The sequence below is a fragment of the Sinocyclocheilus rhinocerous genome, unplaced genomic scaffold, assembly GCF_001515625.1.
Source record: "Sinocyclocheilus rhinocerous isolate Xijiao unplaced genomic scaffold, SAMN03320098_v1.1 scaffold1656, whole genome shotgun sequence".
NCBI lineage: Eukaryota > Metazoa > Chordata > Actinopteri > Cypriniformes > Cyprinidae > Sinocyclocheilus > Sinocyclocheilus rhinocerous.
This window is the reverse complement of record NW_015658516.1, coordinates 2,657-24,350: the sequence shown is the minus strand read 5'-3', so window position 1 is coordinate 24,350 and position 21,694 is coordinate 2,657. Positions and strand designations below refer to the sequence as shown.

The 21,694-nt window shown below is 38.2% G+C and overlaps 1 protein-coding gene and 1 long non-coding RNA gene across 2 annotated transcripts in view; both read right to left on the bottom strand.

Moving 5' to 3' along the window:
• LOC107722438 (mastermind-like protein 1) overlaps positions 1-21,694 on the bottom strand; it is a 38,377-nt gene that overhangs the window by 14,653 nt on the left and 2,030 nt on the right. The window contains exon 3 of the mRNA XM_016530797.1: positions 1,378-2,730. Coding sequence (XP_016386283.1) covers positions 1,378-2,730 — 1,353 coding nt within the window. The remainder of the gene's footprint in view (positions 1-1,377; positions 2,731-21,694) is intronic.
• Positions 14,562-21,686, bottom strand: LOC107722439 (uncharacterized). The gene is made up of 3 exons (XR_001637809.1): positions 21,677-21,686; positions 20,263-20,264; positions 14,562-14,646 (listed from the first exon to the last, which is right to left on the bottom strand). It is a non-coding gene; the product is annotated as an uncharacterized LOC107722439 (long non-coding RNA).

Genomic DNA, 21,694 nt, shown 5'->3' with positions numbered 1-21,694 from the left:
TTCTGTCCACAGTGAGGCGTGCCAACGGCGAGCGCTTCAAGTCCCGTAGATCAGCGAAGAGAAGATCGTCGTCGCTGAAGGAGAATTAATCTGAGATCCTATGGCGAAATGCCCGCTTATATAGCCAGATGGCCCCGCCCATTCTGGCAGGCTTTGTCGCCATACGATCGTGCAACTCCGCTGCCGAGCCATTGATTCGTCTTTCAAATACTGCACGAACCAATGGCTGTGCAGTTACACTGCGTGATTGTAAAAGTCTTCAGTCCTCGGAGAAAAAGGTGTTTTTCCCATAAGCGTCTAGCGATGCAGTACGAGTGAAGTATCGAAAGGGAACTGTTTGGTTTAACACATTATTCAAAATATCATGTTTTGTCTTTAGCAGAAGAATGAAATTCATATAGGTTTGGATCAACTTGAGGGTGAGTAAATGACAATTTTCATTTTTGGGTGAACTGTCCTTTTAAGGTTCTCGAGACAGTAACATATTGTTCTTAAGACAATATTTAGTTACAAATATAGATTAGTTTTGAAGTACTTCATAAAAACGAATTTTAAAAAAATTACATTTTTATTTTATATGATAAATACACTGAAGTTATTAGTCTGTATAAACGTGTTTGAAAGATTGTTTTATCAAAATTATCAAAAATTTGAATTTTGAATATTATGGAATATTGGAATATTATAACTCCCCCTCCATTTGGAAACATTTAATGTTAAAAAAAAAAAATTTCTGTCATTTACACACCTTTCTGTTGTTCCAAACATGTAAGACTTTGGGTAATCTTTGAAACACAAATTACTATATTGTAGTGAAACTAAAAGTTAAGTTAAAGTTAAAAGTCCAGATAACCAAAACTTAAGACCCAAAACAGTCACAAAGGCAATGTAAAGCAAATCCAAATGAATCAAGGAGTTAAAAAAAAAAAAAAACACACACGCAAAGAACACATCAGATATGGTAAACGGAGACTCAAATGTGATGCATGAGAACCAATAAGGTTTGCTGCAGCTCGTAACGCATGCGAAAGCTTAACTGTTCACCATATGTGATGTGCTGTATGAATGTGTGTTTGTGTGAATAAAAGTCTAAATTAAAATCGGTTCATCAAATATGCTCATTTAAGCACCCATACATAAAATCTGTGCTTCGAAGATTAACCAAAGTCTTATTGATTTGGAAAAACATGAGGCTGAGTAAATGACCATTTTTGGGTCAACTAAACCCCTCGTTAGCAACTAGTGTTGTCAAAAGCACTGACTTCGGTACCAGTCGGTACTGAAATTTTAAAAACGTCCATTTCCCGCTAACAGTCGGTACTTTTGACAACACTATGAGCAACAGATGTGATGACTGCAGTGAGAAGGTGGTCTTACCGGAGCATGCTGGTGGTGCGCTGGTCTGAAGTTCATGCTGGTCGGCCTCTGCTTCGCCATCTGCTGATGTCGCATCAGGTTCAGGATGGCCTGGTTCGGTTTGTTCTGGTTCTGTGTGGCCTGAGGGCCCCTGGGTGCACCAGGCGCTCCAGCCTCATAATGGGACAGGGGTTTAGTGTTACTGTAGTCCAGCATGGCAGCCTGGGCTCCTGGGTTGGGTGGGTGGCTGAGGGGCCCCGTGGGCGCGGCTGGGTGACTTAACATGTTGCCGTGTCCACCGGGCTGCATGTAGCCGGCTGGAGCACCTGCTTTGGGAGAACCCTTGTTGGGCATGAGCAGGGTCTTGGGGTTGGGGAAGTCTTGCGGGTACAAAGAAGGGCTGGTGGACTTCTCAAGGCCAAAGGTTCCGCCCATTTGACTTTGGGTGGGAGCATTTTGGGGCCAAGATGTTGAGTGGTTGGGCTGCTGGTGGAATTTCGCCGCTTGCTGTTGCTGTGGCTTTTGTTCTTGAGGTGGCTTCTGAACCACATGCTGCTGCAATATCGCCCTCTGCTGCTCGCGTGCCGCTAACTGCTGCAGTTGCTGCGCGGGGGACAGGTCTTTGGGTGGGACGGGCAGCAGGTGATTTGGGAGTGGTCTGGTGGGCTGCTGCTGCACGGGCAGGGCCGGCGATATGGGGGAGTTGGTGTGAAGCGGAGGCCCAGATGAGGTGGGTCTCACCTGAGGTGAACCGTTGCAAGAGTCCTGATCGAAGGCGGAGTGAGCCGTAGCGGGGGAAAATTCAGTCTTCACGCTGACCAGATCTGGCGGCAGCAAGCTCTGAGCTGCACCGGCGCACGGGAGCTCGGGGTCCTTGCGATCTCCAAAACTGTCACTGAAGAGCTCCTGGATGTCCTCGTAGGGTACGGAGCGGTTGAACTCCTCCATGATCTCACTCCAGTCCTGATCGTTGAGGTTGAGGTCAGGGAAGAGGCTGTTGTTTCCATTCGCACCTCCACCAGGCAGTATGCAGGGCAAGATATCGTCTACCGGCTCTTGCTTCATTTCTTTCAGGCGGAAATCGGACTCTGAGCCACGTAATGCACCGCTATCGGTTAGACCGGACCCGTTGTGCTCTGCACCGACCGCTCTGTTGTTCCCATTGGCCATCATGGCTTCGGTACTCACGTTATATTTGGAGTCCATAGGTGAGAGAGGAGGCACTGTGCCATTCGAGACCCCATTAAGACCCCCCAATGCATCCTCAACACAGGCTTTTTTATTGGGCGGGTAGCCATCGGTGAAACCATTGACCTGGTCACGGCCTAGAGGTGAACCAGCATTCTCCAACTTCCTCTTGACAGTCTCCTGTAACTGCACATAGAAAATACAACAAATTAATATTTAACAAGCAGTTCATTTAGGTTTTTACTTCATATTTGTTACAAAGTTGTAAAACGTGCCATGCGAACTTGATAAAACTTAAAACATGTCCATGAACTTTAATCAACATCCAGGTTTTTTTTTTATTACATGGATTCGTAAGTTATGATGGGAATTTTAGGTGCTGTGACTAATTATAAATCACCTTTTGTCATTAAAATGACCCTGCAGTGTGACAATTGTTTTTACAAATATTCAGATATTTAAGTATTTTATGTCAGTTACCCTCAAGGTAAGCTTTTCTTTCCATTTTCAAGAGTCAAAACTACATGTAAGATTTATGTTTGCCAGCAAAGATGTTGGTCCCATTTTATTTTCACTAAATAATTATACACTAGACAATGTAGATAAAATTTTAGATAAACAGCTGAAAATAAGTACTGAGTACAACAATGATGTTGATATGCTGTGGGCTGGTATATTATTCATGACTCATATGTGCATTATGAGAATTAGCTCAAGAAACTCCCACTCTCATGTTCAGAAATCCTGAACACACTTTTTGAATTGCATACCCTATTAAATAAATCAACATCAGGTTGTTAAAAGATGTGTAATATGTGTTACTAAAAGGACAAACATTGTGTACTAATAATGCAGTTTTTCTACATACATTAATGATAATTATGAACTCGTTTTACAACAATTCACTTTAATAGGCAGACTTTTAGGAATGAATCATGCACTTAAAACTGAAGGGCCACTGCTCTCCCATCACAAACATTTAGGCCTGCATATGGTGTGCTGTATGACTTTTAAGATCAGCTTATGCACTGCATGCAGTTGTTAATACACACTAAATAAATTCACACATTATTATTTAGTAACTGTAAATTCCTAGAAAACTTATAGTAAATGTGTCTACTCTTGAGTTGTGACCGGCTAAAGAGTATGCGTCTTTGTCATCAGTTTCTGAGCATTTCTACACATTATTCATGAGAAGGAACTTTATCCAATCAAGGCACTGTATTATGTAGAGGTCGACCGATGTATCGGTTTTGCCGATTAATCGGCACCGATAGTTGATTGCTGGAACTATCGGTTATCGACAAAAATCCATGCCGAGTTTTACGGGTTGCGTCCATTGCTGGAGCGGCTGAGAAGGGTCTGCTGTCATTATACAGTGCGAGAGCGGCCTCTAGTGGTTGAAATAACTGACAGCACGTGCTATTTGTTTAGACACGTGATACTGCACGCTGAACAGAGCGGGAAACTTCAGACGCGGATTTAAATGCAGCCGACAGAAAATCCTGCCGCGCCACAGAGCGCCATTCACACAGTTTTCCTTTAAATTACATTATATTGGTCCCGAATCGTTGTTAATGTACATAATGAATTGTGTATTGTGCATTTTCAGCAAAAGGTTTGTCTTTCTGTGGCTCTAATAAAGCCTGTGTGCTTCATTTATAGAGCTAACTATCGGTTAATTAATCGGTATCGGCCAGTGTGGTCCAACCTAGTTATCGGTATCGGCAAAATCCACTATCGGTCGACCTCTAGTATTATGTATGTGATATTTTATATTTTTTAATATTACAACACGTCATTTAAATGTTTCAGCTGCACTGATTCAACTTTATCATCTTGTTGTTCAGAGACATACGTGTGAAACGTGTGCATTTCTTCAGTGCAGTAGGTGCTCTAAACATATGGCATAGTGTTTGCAAACATTCCATTGCATCTTTTTCAAATAAAATATGACATTGACAATAAATGTCAATAATGGCGATAAATAGAAGACAATGTAGTAAACCGAAAACTCAAAGAAGAATGAAAAGTAAACATGCCTTTATTCTTCCTGCTTTACAAGTCATTTGCTCAGAGACTGTAATGCTTGTAAATGCGACGAAGATATTAAATATATTTCAAATGTTCTTCCTTATATTTCATACACACCAATAACTCTCATGCTCATGCAATGATATTTCTTAAGAATGGTTTAACAAAACCTATTTGGTTTTTTTCATGTGAAAACGCTCTGAAGTTTTGTCATAGGGCAACATGTTTAAAATACAGCAAAGTGCTTACTCTTATTTTTTATAATGAGTGTGTTGTAGTTCTGTGTTTTATTGGTTGTTTTCTCCTCTCCTCCTTCCCTCTACACTCCCACTTTTCCACAGCATTACAGGCCCATTTCTTGAGTCTTCAAATTTGAGGTGTGAATGACCAGTGCTAAAATGGGGGATTCATGACACTTTAACAAATTTAAATGTGATTGTTTACTTGCGCCACCCAATTTAAAACTATAGTATTAACCACAAATTTATGGCTACTGTGTGCAAACAAATACCATGTCACAGGAACTGAAACTCCCCTTCTTTTTTTTTTGACATAATCTGAGATTTGGAGGGCTGGTGCATGATGGGAAGTCAAAATATTGATTTCAAAGTGTGTGGCGTTTAATAGGAACAAAATGAGGTTTGAAAACAGAAAATGATGTGCAGTTTTTGACCCATCTTTCTGAACAGACTTGAGCCACTATGTGCCGACATACGGTCTGGCTGTGAGTGAAGTGAACTCCCCCTCCCAACAGCAGCAGCACACTACAGAGTTTCTGAACCTGAAAAACTGGTCTGTATGTATCAGCTACAGTCACTTTTCTGAGACGACCTCGCTTGGGCGGCACACCCACGAAAACGTCCTTTCTTTCAAACATGCTAAAACTCTTCCCAAAGCAATTTTTTTTACTGACATATGCCTCTTAATCTCTTGCACTCTTACTTTCCCTCCATCTTTGTGCCTCCCCCGCAGGCTTGAGCCACATGAGTCTAATTACCATGTGTATGAACGTGTATCCCACAACAAAAGAGTCAGCGCACGGACCGCGGAGGGGTGCGGGAGTGTGCCAGATTCCTGCCCCTGCACAGCTCAGGCTCAGCTCGCCTTTGAAGCACTGCCTGCTACAATGGACAACCCCCGACCGCACGGCGCCCAAGGGCAGAGAGTGCCGTTTGAGTGCAGCGATCAATATTAGAGCAAAGACTCGGGTCACTACACTCAGTTTTGTGGTTACAGCTACTTCACAAACAAGGGGCAAAGTCCAACAAGTGTTTAACGTCGTTTAGTGAAGTTAGTAATTAGTACTTTAATGGTCGAGAGCAGCCAAAAATCTGTACGTGTAATTCAAACCAGCTGTTCATTTATTAGTGCTTTTTGCCAAGACAAAGCAGTACTAACCCCAAGCACTAAACTTCAGTATGTAACTGTGGTACACACTATGGATTCACCAAAATGAAAATTCTTGGCTGAGAACAAATGCAAACAAAATGAAACACTGGGCTGAAGACTGAAGGCCAAATAAGTTTCTTCGCGTTTTTTCCCCCCATGTTTTGTTTTTAACCATTGCATAAATTAAATAGCCAAAATTAGCTTTTTACTCTTAAATTACAAAACAACAATTTAAAATTATTTACTTAACACTGAACATGGGCGATTTTTCTGATTTTATCGATTAATTTGAATTTAATGTTTTGCCATGCTTTTATTTTGTAGAAATTGAGAATAGCGATTTTGAATAGAAATCTTATCAAACCCTAGATGCAAACTTTTTTGGCATAGATCAGTGAAAACAGTAAAGAGAAAAGAACGATCCGACCACATGTCGGCAACCGCTCTGTGAAGGACTGTAAATATATAGTTAGGCACCATTTACACAGAATGTGCTTCTGTGTTGACACAGATGTGACGTGGGCAATGGAATAAGCATTGCATAAATTAAATAGCCAAAATGTGCTTTTTACTGTTTTGTCTTGTTTTTCAAAGAAAAAATTAAATTACAAAACAACAATTTAAAATTATTTACTTAACACTGAACATTAGGGCTGGGCGATTTTTCAGATTTTATCGATTAATTTGAATTTAATGTTTTGCCATGCTTTTATTTTGTAGAAATTGAGGAATAGCGATTTTGAATAGAAATCTTACCAAACGTTAGAATTAGACACTTTGGGAATATGCCAGTGATAACAGTAAAGAGAAAAGAACGATCCGACCACATGTCGGCACACGTGATTAACCGCTCACGTGTGACACGCTCATATCACTAGGCGCTATTCACACAGAATGCGCTTGTGTTGACAAAGATGCGACATGGGCAGTGGAATAGAAAAAACATGCAAGAATATGGGAGTGAACTTCTTTTAACTTGAGCGCCACGTTTTTAGAATGCCGTTTCATGCATGAGACGCTGCAATTGATGCGAGTGCAACAGTCAAACACGGCTATGTTCACATAGAAAAAATAATGGAAAAGCAGCACAAGCGAATAAAAAACCTGAAACTACTGTATGTCTGATATTTCATGTTTGCATCATGGTGACAGGCTGAAAGCTGCGGTTGTTTTTATAGAACATTTATAGACAGTAATAGTCTACTGGTGTTATATCTTCAGTCATTTTGAATTTGAATTCAATTTGAATTTGAACCTTGACTTTTGAGATTTTTTTTTAAAGCATTTTCCTCGTATTATATCTGAACATATAATATGTTTAAGACAAGTTTGTACAAGATGTAGTTGTAGTTCATGCATCTTTTTTGCAAAGATACTTAATTTTGAAGCATTTTCCTGGTATTATTTCTGAACATATAATATGTATAAGACAAGTTTGTACAAGATGCAGTAGTAGTTCATGCATCTTTTCTGCAACTATACTTAAGTGATTTGTTTAACATTTACATCATGTTGACAACTTCATGTGTGGTGCACTTGGAATAGAATTTTCTTTAAATAGAGGGTTAATAAAGAAAAAGATCATTTGAATCATGTTGTAGTTACATTTTTAAGTTGACTAGTTAAAAATCATAAAAAAAAAAATTGAGAATTTGTCAAACTTTCTGAAAAAAAAAAACGAGATTTAAATTTTTTGCCAAATCGCCCAGCCCTACTGACATTTTTTTTACATTCTAGCAGACATTATACCAACAAAGCACAATTTAAGTTAAAATTAATAAGTTAGTAAAATTATTTTTTGTGCCATTTTTGAGACTCCCTTCTTGAATGAGGCATGTATTTTTACTGTACAAATAAATGCAGCCTTGCTGAGCAGAAAAGACTTTAAAAACATTAGAAAATATTACAGATCCCAATTTGAACACTATGTGTGAATGGTATAATAAATGTATTAATAGAGCTGTTGTAATTATCATCATTATTACTTTTTATTTTACTTTACAGAACAACAGTAAAATTACAATACAAACATTTATGAACGTTGATGGAGTTGCTTTTTCTCAGCTTTTATTTTGGAAGAAATCTGCAGGAAGATCTCAGTGCTTCTTTTTGTTGACAACAGCAGATTTATAAGTGGTTGTTGCATGTATCGCATTGTCACATGCCTTTAAAAAAAAATTCATGAAAAGGTTACTGAGCAACTGACGAGCAACACTATTTCAGCGCAGATTTTCCTCAAGCTTTGGACTTTGAACCCTGGCTAACAAGCAGATAGCACAACAAGCTCGCGCAGCGCTGTTTGAATACATGCAATTTGTGAGTGTATTAGAAAACGTAACATTCAGCAGATTATTTACTAATTGTTTAAAACCATTTCGCGATTTCATCACCATACAGTAACCAGCAACAACCACCCCTTCCTCTTCCCATCAAAGACATGCGATGCAGTACTAAACAGTCTCTCGCTGTTAATGCTTGTAATGATTTTTGGTTTAAATGCTTCTACACTGCCGATATTGTTTGTTCGGTACAATTTATTTGGCCTTTTCGCTTATTCGGCTGAAGAGCTTTTTTGCTACTTTCGGCCTAACAATTTCGGTTGCCAAACATTTGGTGCATCCCTACTACACACATGAATGAAACCTCAAATCATGCAGCTTTTTAAGATGTCCTGTTACTTCATTAAATTGCCTTGATAAGCAATATCTACAGACCAGAACATCAGAGACATGGGGGTGAGCTTCTTTTAATTTTAGCTTGTAAGTAACTACCTAGCAGTGTCCTAGTAACCATGCAAAATACAACAGAAACTGCACATCAATACCCGGTAACTGCCTGCAAAAACCCCAGCATCGTGCTAGCAAATGAGCAAGCCACAATTAAATTTTTTTTTTTATTGAAACTTAATTTACTTTTAAATACAATTATGGATTACTTGTTTAATTTACAAATGAGCTGCTGGATAATATGCATTGTCTCTAGTGTTTAATCAGTGGGTAGCAGTATCAGAAATCAATACTTACCCATTAAAATTTTTATGGGCATTTTTTGTACTTTAAAAATGGCATGAAAACAAAGCGTTTGTCCATGACAACCAAATAAATCGATTAAATTCTCAATTTGAATTCATAATATGGCTGTTAATTATAAAGTTTAATCAACATCAAATACAAAAGTAGCAGTAAATGATGCAGGTTTGGGGTCAGTAAGATTTGTTTAAAGGTTTTCAAAGAAGCCTCTTATGCTAACCAAGGCTGCATTTAATTGATCCAAAAATACAGTAATACTGTGAAGTATTATTACAATTAAAATAACTTTTGTTTAAATTAATGCTGTCAAAATAAGCACATTAATGCAGACGATTAAATTATTCAGTTTAACAGGGTTAAAAATATTTAACGCAGTTAACGAAGGGCAGGGCTAGGGTTGGCCTCCCCACTCAAAACTGCTGCTTCGGTCTCTTTTTCTTGACAAGAATTGCATTTATTTAGACACAGAACGTCTTTAGGACTAGTGTTGTCAAAAGACCCGGTACTTCGGTACCAAGTCGGTACTAAAAAAATGAAAACATTACGGTACCAGGTTTAAGTACCGTGGTACCGAGTACCCGTTCAACCCGGTTCTAGATGCGCTATCCGAAAGGTGCGCAGATGCGCGAATGAACATTGCTGTTATTAGAGTAGTTAATCGTTAGCATAAGCGCGGCTAACGCTAATATAATGAGCATTAGAATGAAGCTTTATTAACTATTTAATGCTCCTATAACTTTTATTAGGGTAAAATAATAAAATAATGACATTTACTATTTTTACAAACCAGAGGCTTTTAAATGAATTGTGAATCTAAAATATGCATGTTAGAGAATGTACAAATGGTTAACATTGCGTCATATCAGTCAGAAAAGCAGTTCTGGGCTTTTTTAAATTAATTTTTTTAGCTAACTTAGTTGTTATTCTTGGCTGAATAACTCTAGAAGGTTTTAAAAGCCCTTTAAAATTAAATATGTACACAGTTTGGATTAAATGAAAGTATAGTCAAATTTTTTAATTAGCATGTTTTTGTGTTTTGCTTTGGTACCGAAAACCGTGGATTTTCACTGGTATTGGTACCGAATACTGAAATTTTGTTACCGTGACAACACTATTTAGGACTACATCAAATGGAAGACTTTTCAGACGTGCACTCCACTTCGCCTCAGCGCAAGGCGCGAGTCAAACGAGTGCGGAAACGGTACAAGTGACGAGACAGCTTCAGTAGAACATCAGTGAACTGCGGTCAGATGAGATGTTGTCAGGCCATATGTCTGTAAAAACAAATTTTCCCGTCTAGTCGACCATTACACTGTGGTTGTAAGCTTGTGCTCTTCAATTGCATGCACAAATACGGCGGCACGCACTGTAGCCCGTATTATTCCATATTAAAGTGCAAATGAAACGACAAGCATGCATGTCAGATCAGAGTCATGTTCAGCAGCGGCAGCTCTTAAAGTAATAGCAGCCAAAAAACTTAACCCAGCTGCTGTGATGTCTGTTAATCAAAGAACAAAAAAAAAATTTAATTCAACAACTTTTGTAGCTTTAAGAATTCATCTATATTTAATTTGGTGTTTGATAACTTTATTCAGTTTCTGTATATTTCCTACTTGCTGAAGGGCACAGGTAAATATGACATTTATTATGTGAATAAATGTATAAATTATGTGAAGATTGTTGTGAAAGCCCGCAGGTGATGGAGATTTACCGCTGATTACAGAACCGGCTTTCTGACCAGATGTGCGTTAAATATCGCATGCGATTTATCGTGCAGCCCTATTTTAAGTTCACTTAAATTAGTTGTTATTTTTTAAAGTCTAATAAATGTAAAAATTGATAGCCCTTAATTATACTGTAATGCTGAATGGTTATAGTCTGTTTAAATACGAGGAAAAAAAGAACTATTTCCTAGAGAGATCAGTAGTATTGGTATCAGTGATGCATTTAAAAACCTTAACGTTAGGTGGGATTAATCGCGATTAATCTCAGAAAAAAAGTGTGATTAGTTAATATTTTTAATCGACTGACAGCACTAATTTTAATATATTGTAAAATTGAATTTAAATGCTAGAAATCTGATCATGTACTTAAAAAAAATTAAAAAAAATAGATAAAAAAATAAAAAGAACACATTCTGGAATTCACAAAGAGGGAAATTTTTACCCACACAGTTTTTTGTCAGCGGCAATGGCATTTCTGCCCTGAGCCCTGCACGAGCCGCAGGGTTTAATTTGGATTTGTCTGTGCATGTTTTTTTTACTCTCATAGATTTTGTTACCATTGCCATGCATTATACAACTGATAGACTGCAACGGTTAAAGTTAAAAATCATCATATGTGTTCTACTGAAGAAACAAAGTCACCTACATCTTGGATGCCCTGGGGGTAATCAGATAAACATCAAATTTTCATTTTTGGGTGAACTATCCCTTTAACCCTGGTCAGTAGCTGTGAAAGGCCAGTTGCAGACCAAGTGCTGAACAAGAACAGTGAGTTATGTTGAGTCATACTGCAAGGAAGGGAAAAACAACTAGATGCACTACAGTTCGGCACAAAGCTTTGTGTTCAAGACTCACTCTTATAGCACAAGCTAACTAAAACCAACAGCCCATCTATAGAAAGTTCAAGTTCAACATCACATGATCTGCACTTAAACTGGTAGCTGACCCAAAAAATAAACATTTACCCCTCACGCTATTACAAACCCATATGATTTTCTTTCTTCCATTGCAATTTGTGCAATTTAAGTTTTTCTTATTGTATTGTATGGAAGGTGTGTCGTGTACCACCGAAGGAAAAAGTCATGTTAAGTCATATGATTGTAACATTTGAGGGTAAATTAGTTTTTTGGGTGAACTATTCTTTTAAGACTTAAAAACACTGTAAGACCAGTCTATAAGAGTGGGACAGCACACATATATTTCCTGAGACTTAGGTGTACTGTAGATATATATAAGTGTGCAAGCACACAGAGACATTCAGCTGTCCAGGGGCCACTGGGAACAATAGTGAGTCAGTGGTGTGGGCGAGCAGGGGGAGGGGTGAATGTGAGCAGACCTGAGTCATCCTAAATGCTGTGCATCATCACGCCAGCATGACCATCCCAAAACTACAGCAGCGCTGTCCTACAGCCAAACTCACAGCCTTTAAGCCTAACAACCTCCAAACTAGTCTGACTGCCCCAAACACAAAACATAACCTACTTGACCAGATAACACCAGCACATATTCTAACCTAACTGTCCTGCTAGAGCCTATAACAATCCACCAATACTGCCCTTACTGTGTAGTTAACATGAACAATGTGTTTTCAACATGATTTTATTTATTTGAAATAGCCCTGCATTGATACAAAGTCTTATTAAAAGCGCATTCTCTTAACATCTTAATCAACAAGCCATATTAACTGATAGCTAGACTTCTACTTTTTTTTTTTAAAGATGTTCTCAGTATATATTCACTAGTCCAAGCCAAAAGAGCCCAACCTCAAGTCTCTATGTCTCGGTTTAGGGATGTGAATGGCTAATCATCTTGAATCAACAATCGATGACCTTAATAAATAAGGTTTTTAATCAATTCCAGCTTAAAAGCACTCAGTAATCATGCGAGCACATCAAAAACATAAAAATCATTGACCTAAAACCTATAAAGTGCTTCCTTGCAAGTAAAAAATATTTGCGTCATAACTGTATGTTAAAGTCAGCATGAAATGAAAATGAACCTTCTTATCTACATGCATGCTGTAGAACTTATTGTGTGAACCATTCATCCAAGCATGTTTTTTTTCCTTTCTTTTTTTCCCCCCATTTGACCTCAATTTTTAGTCTACTGGACCTCCCGGTTAAATGTCAGACTTCTCTCTGGTGATGTATGCCGGACTTCTCCATTCATTTAGTTCTCTTAAACCCACCCCTGCAAAGTTCATATGCCTACACTCAAAAGTGGAACGCCCACAATTTAACATCCAATCAACAACTGATGCATAGAACCAAGTCCCACTTCTCTGTCCGTTTTGAATAAGTGTTGTGAGCGAGGTGTCAGAGGAGAGAGAGTGCCGTGTCTTTAAAGAGATAAAAAAAATAAAAAAAAATTAATTTACTCACCCTCATAATGTTCCAAACCCTTAAAGGGTTAGTTCACCCAAAAATGAAAATCACCCCATAAATTACTCACCCTCAAGTCATCCTAGGTGTATATGACTTTCTTCTTTTCAGACGAATCCAGTCGGAGTTATATTAAAAATTGTCTTTGATCTTTCAAGCTGTTTAATGCCACTCAGCGGGTGTTGCATGTACCAGTCCAAAATAAGTTAAATAAAAAGCACCCATCCATAAAAAAAAGTCTCTCACACGGCTCCGGGGGGTGAACAAAGGCCTCCTGTAGCGAATTGATGCATTTATGAAAGAAAAATGTCCATATTCAAAAAGTAATAATCACTTTAAATGTAAACACTTTAAACAGTTGCACACGGAAGCAGCTCCGGGCTGATGACGTATGAGGTCAGCTTTGTGCATGCGCCGCTCAGAAATGACACACGCGGAAGCGCAGGGGAGAGATCAAAACAAAACAATCATGCAACACCCGCTGAGTGCCATGAAACAGCTTGAAAGATCAAAGACCATTTTTAATATAACTCTGACTGGATTCGTCTGAAAGAAGAAAGTCATATACACCTAGGATGACTTGAGGGTGAGTAATTTATGGGCTAATTTTCATTTTTGGGTGAACTAACCCTTTAAGACTCTCGTTAATCTTCAAAACAAAAATAAAGATATTTTTAATGACAACTGAGAGATTTCTGTCCCTCTACTAAAAATCTACTCATAAAAACGTTGATGCTTAAAGGGGACCTATTATGGCTCCTTTTACAAGATGCAAAACAAGTCTCAGGTGTCCACAGAATGTGTCTAAAGTTTCAGATGAAAACACCCTACAGATCATATATTATACCATTTTGAGAAGAAGCAAAAGCATGCTGTTTTCATGCATGTATCTTTAAATGCAAATGAGCTGCTGCTCCCCACCCCCTTTTCCAGAATAGGGCTGTGCCTTTACAGCTCATGCCTCAGATACTCTGCCAAAACAAAACATCGTTCTTTGTCATCGGGAAAGCTTATTATTTGCATGCGTTTTAAAGCCATAAAAATCCGGAGCATGCGTACAGAAAGACGCTGTCACACGGCATGTGAGTACTAAAATAAGTTCTTTCATGTCTTATTGCGCTTAAACTGACAAATACTCCCATAGTTATGTCAAAAACACACAAAGCTTACATAAGCACAGTCGGTTATGTCTGTGAATGTAAACAGCTGGGAAAGAAATTGCATGTTTATATCAGATCTGTGTATTTAGTAACAGCAGCGTAATATACAGTACCTACTGCTGTCTATGCTGTTAATATGACCTAAACAACAACAATCACAGAAAATCACTCACTGCTCTTGACTTAATAACTTCAGTAGCCTTAATAAGACAGGTCGCATGTCAGGATCGCTTCATTGTCGATGTGCGTCCAATGCATGCTAAAACAAAATATACCTTCGTTAGCTAGCGGTGTACTTGATTCCATAGACACTATTGGAAGCAAACTGAACTGAGCTGCACGATGACATCACTGAATCGACAATGAAATGACTTTAACTGAAAAACTGACGGTTCACTATTGTCCTCTTTTTAGAGCAGAAATTACTTTTGTTTGCATTATTAACACACTATTTTCCTGTTGAACAGTGTAAATCTACTTTGACAATCTGAATTGCATAAAGCTCTATATAAATAAAGGTGACTTTAAAAAAAAAAAACAGGTGGAGAGGGGGTGGTCTACAGTCATGGAAGGAGACTCTGTATATGACTCGAAGGTGGGCTTATTCAAATAGCTAGCTATCTACGTAGAAACTGGCTGCAAATAGAAACAGCTCGCCGGATGACAGAGTTTAAGTGTTTTCACACTTGGTTCACTTGCTTGGTCCGAATCAGAGTTTGATTGCTCCCCCCTCCCCCTGCCCCCGCTGGACTGCGTTCATTTTATTTGGATCCCAACTGCGGATCAAGTCAGCAGCTGTTTACCCCATTGCTTAGTAACAACGGCGCAGGAGAAGGCAGCAAAATGCTCTCTTCATTTTTAAATATTTATGTTTTTGAACCATTGGTTTTGTTTCCAAAGCTTCAGTACATAACAGCACAATGTACTGCAAATGCTCTAAAGAACACTAAAGGCGATCAGAAATGAGACATACAGCTCACTCCATGCAGCGCGTCAGTCACACTCGTCATGAAAGTGAGTGAAACACACACACAAACACACATTTTTATCAAATAATACGTCATTAATAGCGGTTCACTTCCGTGATTTGGTATGATTGCGTTCACATCAGCAGCGAACAGTACCGGAGTTCACTTGAACCCCAGACCACTCTTTTTAAGCGGACTCGGGTACGGTTCGCGGGTGCGCACCCCAGTTCGGAAGACCGCGTTCACATCATTCAAACGAACCGAACTCTGAAGTCAATCAAACACGGGTGCGGACCAAAAGTGCTAGTGTGAAAGCACCCTAAGACTCAGACTGCCCATAACAAACTGGCTGCGTGTTTTCTTTTCGGCTTTTCTGAACTGGCAGACATGCCAGAAACCTAACTAGATGCACATTTTTTATCTTACAATCTTCTAAAGAGAAAGCCCACTTTATATGATAAAGAGATGTAATTTAGGCTTTTATTCACATATACATGGAGCACATCAAATATGGAAAACAGGGGCTCAATCGTGCTTGCGCAGTGCGAGAACAAACCTCATTGGCTTTCACATGTCAAACAAGCGCACTGAGCTTCCATTTACCATATTTGATGAGCTTATTTAGTTTGAAACAACATGAGGAGAAGTAAATAACATTTATTTTGTGGGCGAACTACCATTTAATGCTGTTTTACTGTCCTACGAGACATGAAGATGTAAAGAAAAAAAAAACTGATCAATAAGAATTGTGTGCTGTCTGATTCCCTTATTATATATTTCCCCTCAAGAATACAAAAAAAAAAGAAAGTTTGTTCCTCTCTTGAGATCCACATTCACAGAACAGTTGCTGCAACCTACACTGTGCTCATGTGGGCCGGGAACAAACAGATGTGCGAGTTAAGAGATTTGCTGCGATGGCCTCATCCTCAAAATGACGAAATTAAGTTAATATGAGCATGTAGCAACATTCCCTCATTACTCAGCATCCCACAAAGAAAACTGAACCATACCAAAGGACTGATCAAATCTAGATGGGTGTTGAAGTGTGGGAGGACTCAATAGTAGAACAATCAATGGTAGTTATATAAATATCTGAGGTTTAGGTGAAACACTCGTGTGGATTAGAATGTAAAACTACCATAAAAAGTGTTCATTTTATTGGTTCAGTCTTAGTTTATGATTAACCAGAATCAAATGAATAGTTAATTATATGCATCTTTGTGACTCTAGTCACCTTATTTCAACAATTCTTGGCAACCACATTGTAAAATACTCCCAGCAACTGATAAATTCCCACCAAGATTTTAAAGCTTTTCTTGTAAGGACCAGAAAATGAATGCAAACCCTTTTATCCATGTAAACTTAATTTAACATGTTACGGTATTCAGTAATGCAAGCACACATCACTCAAGGGGTGCTATGACATCAACACAAAATGGAAACTGCAATTGCCTTTCCTTCTGTGACTTCTATCTGTGAAGTAACAGCAAATAAATAAATAAATTAGGACGGGGTTTAAGTGGATTTTAGAAAGTGCTGCTGTGCTAACAACTGGATTGAAACTCGTCATTTGGCAAACGTATTGTCCAATGTCCATGACATCATATCATGTGGGAGGGGCACGTCAAAGATTAAGGCACATGTTGAAAAAAATAATTATGTGCACGCATAAATCATTTATAATAAACAATGCAACATTCGATTTAAAAAAATAAATTTAAAATGGATCCTTTTTACAGACGCGTTTCCACAGTTGTAAATCTAGCAAAATATTTTAGATTTTCATTATCTAAAAATGTAATGCACATTTCTAACAGTACTCTTTGTGTTTTATTACCTTTACTAAATTACAGAAAGTTTTACCAAAACTAGTTAAAGCTGCAGTCCGTAACTTTTTATGGTTAAAAATGATCCGAAATCAATATTTGAGCAAGTACATAACCAGCCAGTGTTCAAAACTATCGCCTTACTTTAGCCTGATTCACAACGGTTAGCTTATAATAATTTTTTTCTAATTTGAGTGGTACGGGTAGGTTTTCGCGGGAAATTCGAGCATGCCGCTGCGTCATTACGTCACGTCTGTAAACATAAAGAAGTTGTCCCGGCTACTAGGCTATCGCATGTGAGGATCCTGCAGGTGGCCGATCGTTTATAGCCTTTTCTCACAGCAGCCAGAATAATTAAATGTATCAATTTGATGGCGGATTGTATTTTAAGCATACTAGGCATACCATATTAAGCATACTAGCCATTAGCATCCACACCAGTGAGTCTTGTTTCGAGTGAAACATGTCAGAGGATTAAAAATTAATGAAACGGTGAGACAAATTGATGCAAATCGATTTATTTTTGTAGCCTTATTTATTCCACTTATTTAGCCTTAAAGTATACTCAACCACAGATGAGCGTGGATGGATGAGTTTGACACATGAGCAGTACCACCTAGAGAACTCTTTTCTGTCTTAACATTCAACTCATGTCTGCGCTGTTGTACATTGCGCGGACAGTTCACAGACTGTCGCAGAATGCGGCTGGCCGAAGTATACTTTGGGTTTAAGCTAGGGCTGGACGATATCCTTTAATTAAAGAAAATTCTATTCCAAGTGCACCACACATGAAGTTGTCAACATGATGTAAATGTTAAACATATCACTTGTTAAATATTTTTGCAGAAAAGATGCATGAACTAAAGCCCGATTCAGACGGTAATTGTTTCTCATATGGACGTCTGTAAAAATAAGCGTACATATCACCTCAGTGATAAAACTCATGGATTCGGATGGTGATTTATTCACAGTGGAGGAGCGAGTTCTGTGATCCTACGAACCCGGGACCGCGCTGCTCATGTGGCCAGTCACATGATCGTCTACTGTAAATAAAATGAATTTTATTTACAAATTTATTTTTATTATTGTGTAAACTGTATTTAAAAATACTTATTATGTAACATGTATTCTTATTATTCCAAGCATATTTTATAATATATAATCCTATTTATTATTTGATTATTTAAATCTCCTGTTTAAAAATAGGAAAATACACGTGCTATAGTTGTATATAATTATACGCGATATAGTTATGTATATATCGGTTTATAATACACATTTTAAAATTGTATTGCATACCTGCTGCTGCCATAATAAAGACCCATTTCGAATGTTTATGTGCTTTTCTTCTCTTTCTGCTCCCAGTCGCTGTGGTGGAGCAGTTATGAAGTATTGTTTTTTTAAATACAGTAATAAATATGTATGCAAATTACACCGAAGTACAACAGTTACCTTACGGTGTTCGGGAGTGCTCAAAGAAGTATTGTTCTTTTAAATACAGTAATAAATATGTATGCAAATTACACCGAAGTACAACAGTTACCTTACGGTGTTCGGGAGTGCTCAAAAAGGGTTTAAACACTGAATTTTGAATCGATTTCTTCTCGTAAACTCAGAGGTGTGTTAACTGTTGCGCTCATGTCTCTTGCAGCGTTAGAATGCATGAAACGGCATTCTAAAAACACACCACTCAAGTTAAAAGAAGTTCACTCCCGTCTTCTTTTTTTTTCCCTATTCCACTGCCCGCGTCACATCTTTGTCAACACAAAAGCGCATTCTGTATGAATGGCGCCTAGCAATATATTCTAAGGTCATTCACTGAGTGCGTCATCACATGCGCCGACATGCAGATGGATCGTTCTTTTCTCTTTACTGCTATCACCGGCATAGTCAAAATATCTAATTCTAACGTATTGTAATATTTCTATTCATAATCATGATTTCTCGATTTATAAAAAATAAAATCGTGGCAAAACATTAAATTCGAATTGATAAAATTGGAAAAAACACCCAGCACTATAAGCTAAAGGAGTGACACCAAATTTGACGACATCTGACCAACTAAATAAATATCTCAACATTCTTTCCTCTTTTGGTCATAGAAACACTATTGTGTTTTTTTCTTTTGCAACTGGAGCAAATGGGAACAATTTAGATCTGCTGCAGTTTCCGTTCACCACTGTAGAAGTTTACCAAACTATGATGAACAGTGTCCACTGTCAATTTTGATTTCATGGTGACGTTTTGACAGTTTGAAGACATTATTAACCCCTTAACTGTCACTCACATTTTTGAACATAGACGTGAAGGTGCACGATCCAAACTTAAATTTTTATAATTCATGAACGAAAACATTTTGTAACATGATATTGATGTACCAGTTTCATTTTAAAATGGGTTTCAAAGGATGAATTTTGAGATTTAAAGTTTTCAATTGATATATAATTTCTGATGATTTCTAAAGTGTGATAGAGAAAAAGGCAACAAAGAAGACTTTTTTTTGACAAAGGTCAGAACTCCTGTTATAATGTAGATTTTTGAGGTGCACTCTTGTCAAAAATTAATCTATTACTTTTCCTACATCATTTTTAACAAAAACATTGGTAAAATATCTATTTAGGAGTCTTAGACCTTTCCAACGATATATAGTTTGTCATGATTAGATTAGGATTTAATTGTAATATAGTGAAGTAAACGTAGGCATCCCACAGAGGGGACGGGTGACAGTTAAAGGGTTAATGTGCACAAAATAAAAAAAACATTTAATGTTACACTATCAACATGACCACAGCAAGTTAAACCATACTTCCAATTAAAACATGAAAAAGAAAAGTGACTGACTTAAGCAGTCATATCATTCAAGTACAATATATTTCTAGGCTAATATAACATAAAAGTCAGCTGATGTTAGAAATGCACCAACATCCAACACCCCTGAAACCCCAAACTGAAGACTGCCCATCCGCATGCATGGCAGCTCCTGGTGCGTTGGAGGAAAGGACACTGGTTTCAACATTGATCTGTCAGTTCTCAGGCGACATTACTGCCCACACCTCTTCAGGAGAGAATAAACCTGCTGTCAGATGTTGTAGATGCTACAGTGATTCATTCATAAAGAAAGCTGCCCTTATCGGTTTAGTTGTCTGGATTCTAGCAGTGCAGTATGAGTTTAATCAGCTATGGAACCTGTAAATCTCCACTCATGACTTCTCTTTGCTGTGGTTTATCATGCCCTAATGTCCACAAACTACAATAAGCATTACATGCTACCAGTTTCAGGAGCCTGACTTTCTCTGTAAAGCCAGCCATGGTTTCAACATTATACACTGCTCTCTGTGCCACCATTTCAATCAACAGCACTGTTGCAATATCTTCACAAGGAAAACAACATGTAAAGGAAGTCCTGTTTTTAAGACACAAGCAGGGCTAAAAATACTAATCTAGTTTAAAAATGGAAGGATGGCCAGGTTTTCAGTGTCCTCAAAGTATTGGACTTAGATGACACTTGGTTCCAGAATGTCACTGCATTAGAAAATATTAGAGCAAGAGTCATTTGCTTTCAGATGCTGCAGATCACTTCATAATCACAAAGTTGCACTATACATTTTTCAAACCTAATCAAAGTATTTGTGTGCTCTATTTCTTGGTTCTAATGCAACGACATTCACACATGACTTGAAGTCCTTCAGGGCTGCTTTCTAGAAGCAGGGATGCTTTGAAAGCTTCAATCAGTCTTGGGGTTTTGGAAAGCACAGCAATGCACGCTCCAAAAACAAACTCAGCCATGAGGTGATCATTCATTAATCCCCCCTCTCAAAAAATCTGTGGCACACAGCGAACAGCACCGAGCTCATGTGACGTGCTAGACGTGTGTTCCTGTCACAGTCACATGACTAGTGGGGTCAACCGATATATCGGCCGATATTTGGCATTTTTCAAATATCGGTATCGGCCGATAAGTTTTTCTGCCTGGCCGATGTGTTGGAGGCGTGACTTTTATTTTGATGGCGCTGAGAACGGCAGCGCCTGACCACACAGTGCACACATTCTCCCTCTTCATTGTTTGTCGTCGTCGTTTAACAGTTCTGCCTAATACAGATAGAAGTCTGTCTAATAAGCAGATAGAACTGTTGAACAAATGAATAAAAAGGTATACAAAAAGTATTATAACGATTGCTTTTATATTATTAGTAACAGAAAGGCAGACATAATACTTTCTCGTTTGCCGTCAGCATTCAGCAAATACGCATATCATTTAAACAAACCTTTAAATGACTAATGAACATTTAATTTCACAAACCTTGCAGACTTAGTCGAATCCAGCTGTGAGATCTTGTGAAGTGTGCATTTGTATATTGCCTGATCGTATGTGCTCCGCGTGACAGTCGATCCGTGTGAATTGAATCCGGACAGGAGGAGAGTTCAGCTTCACTGGAGATGCGTGATCAACTTTAAACTCGTTATTTCAAACTATGCTGATTTATGCATTTGCGCACTGTCATATTCATGTCATTTTTACTGCGTGCTGCATGTAAAATGAGTGTTACCTTGGCTTTAGTTGAAAAAATATGATTCCCAAAGCACACAAACTTTGCAGATTACCGAGTGCCCAGTTGGTTACAGTGTTTACTTTCTTTTT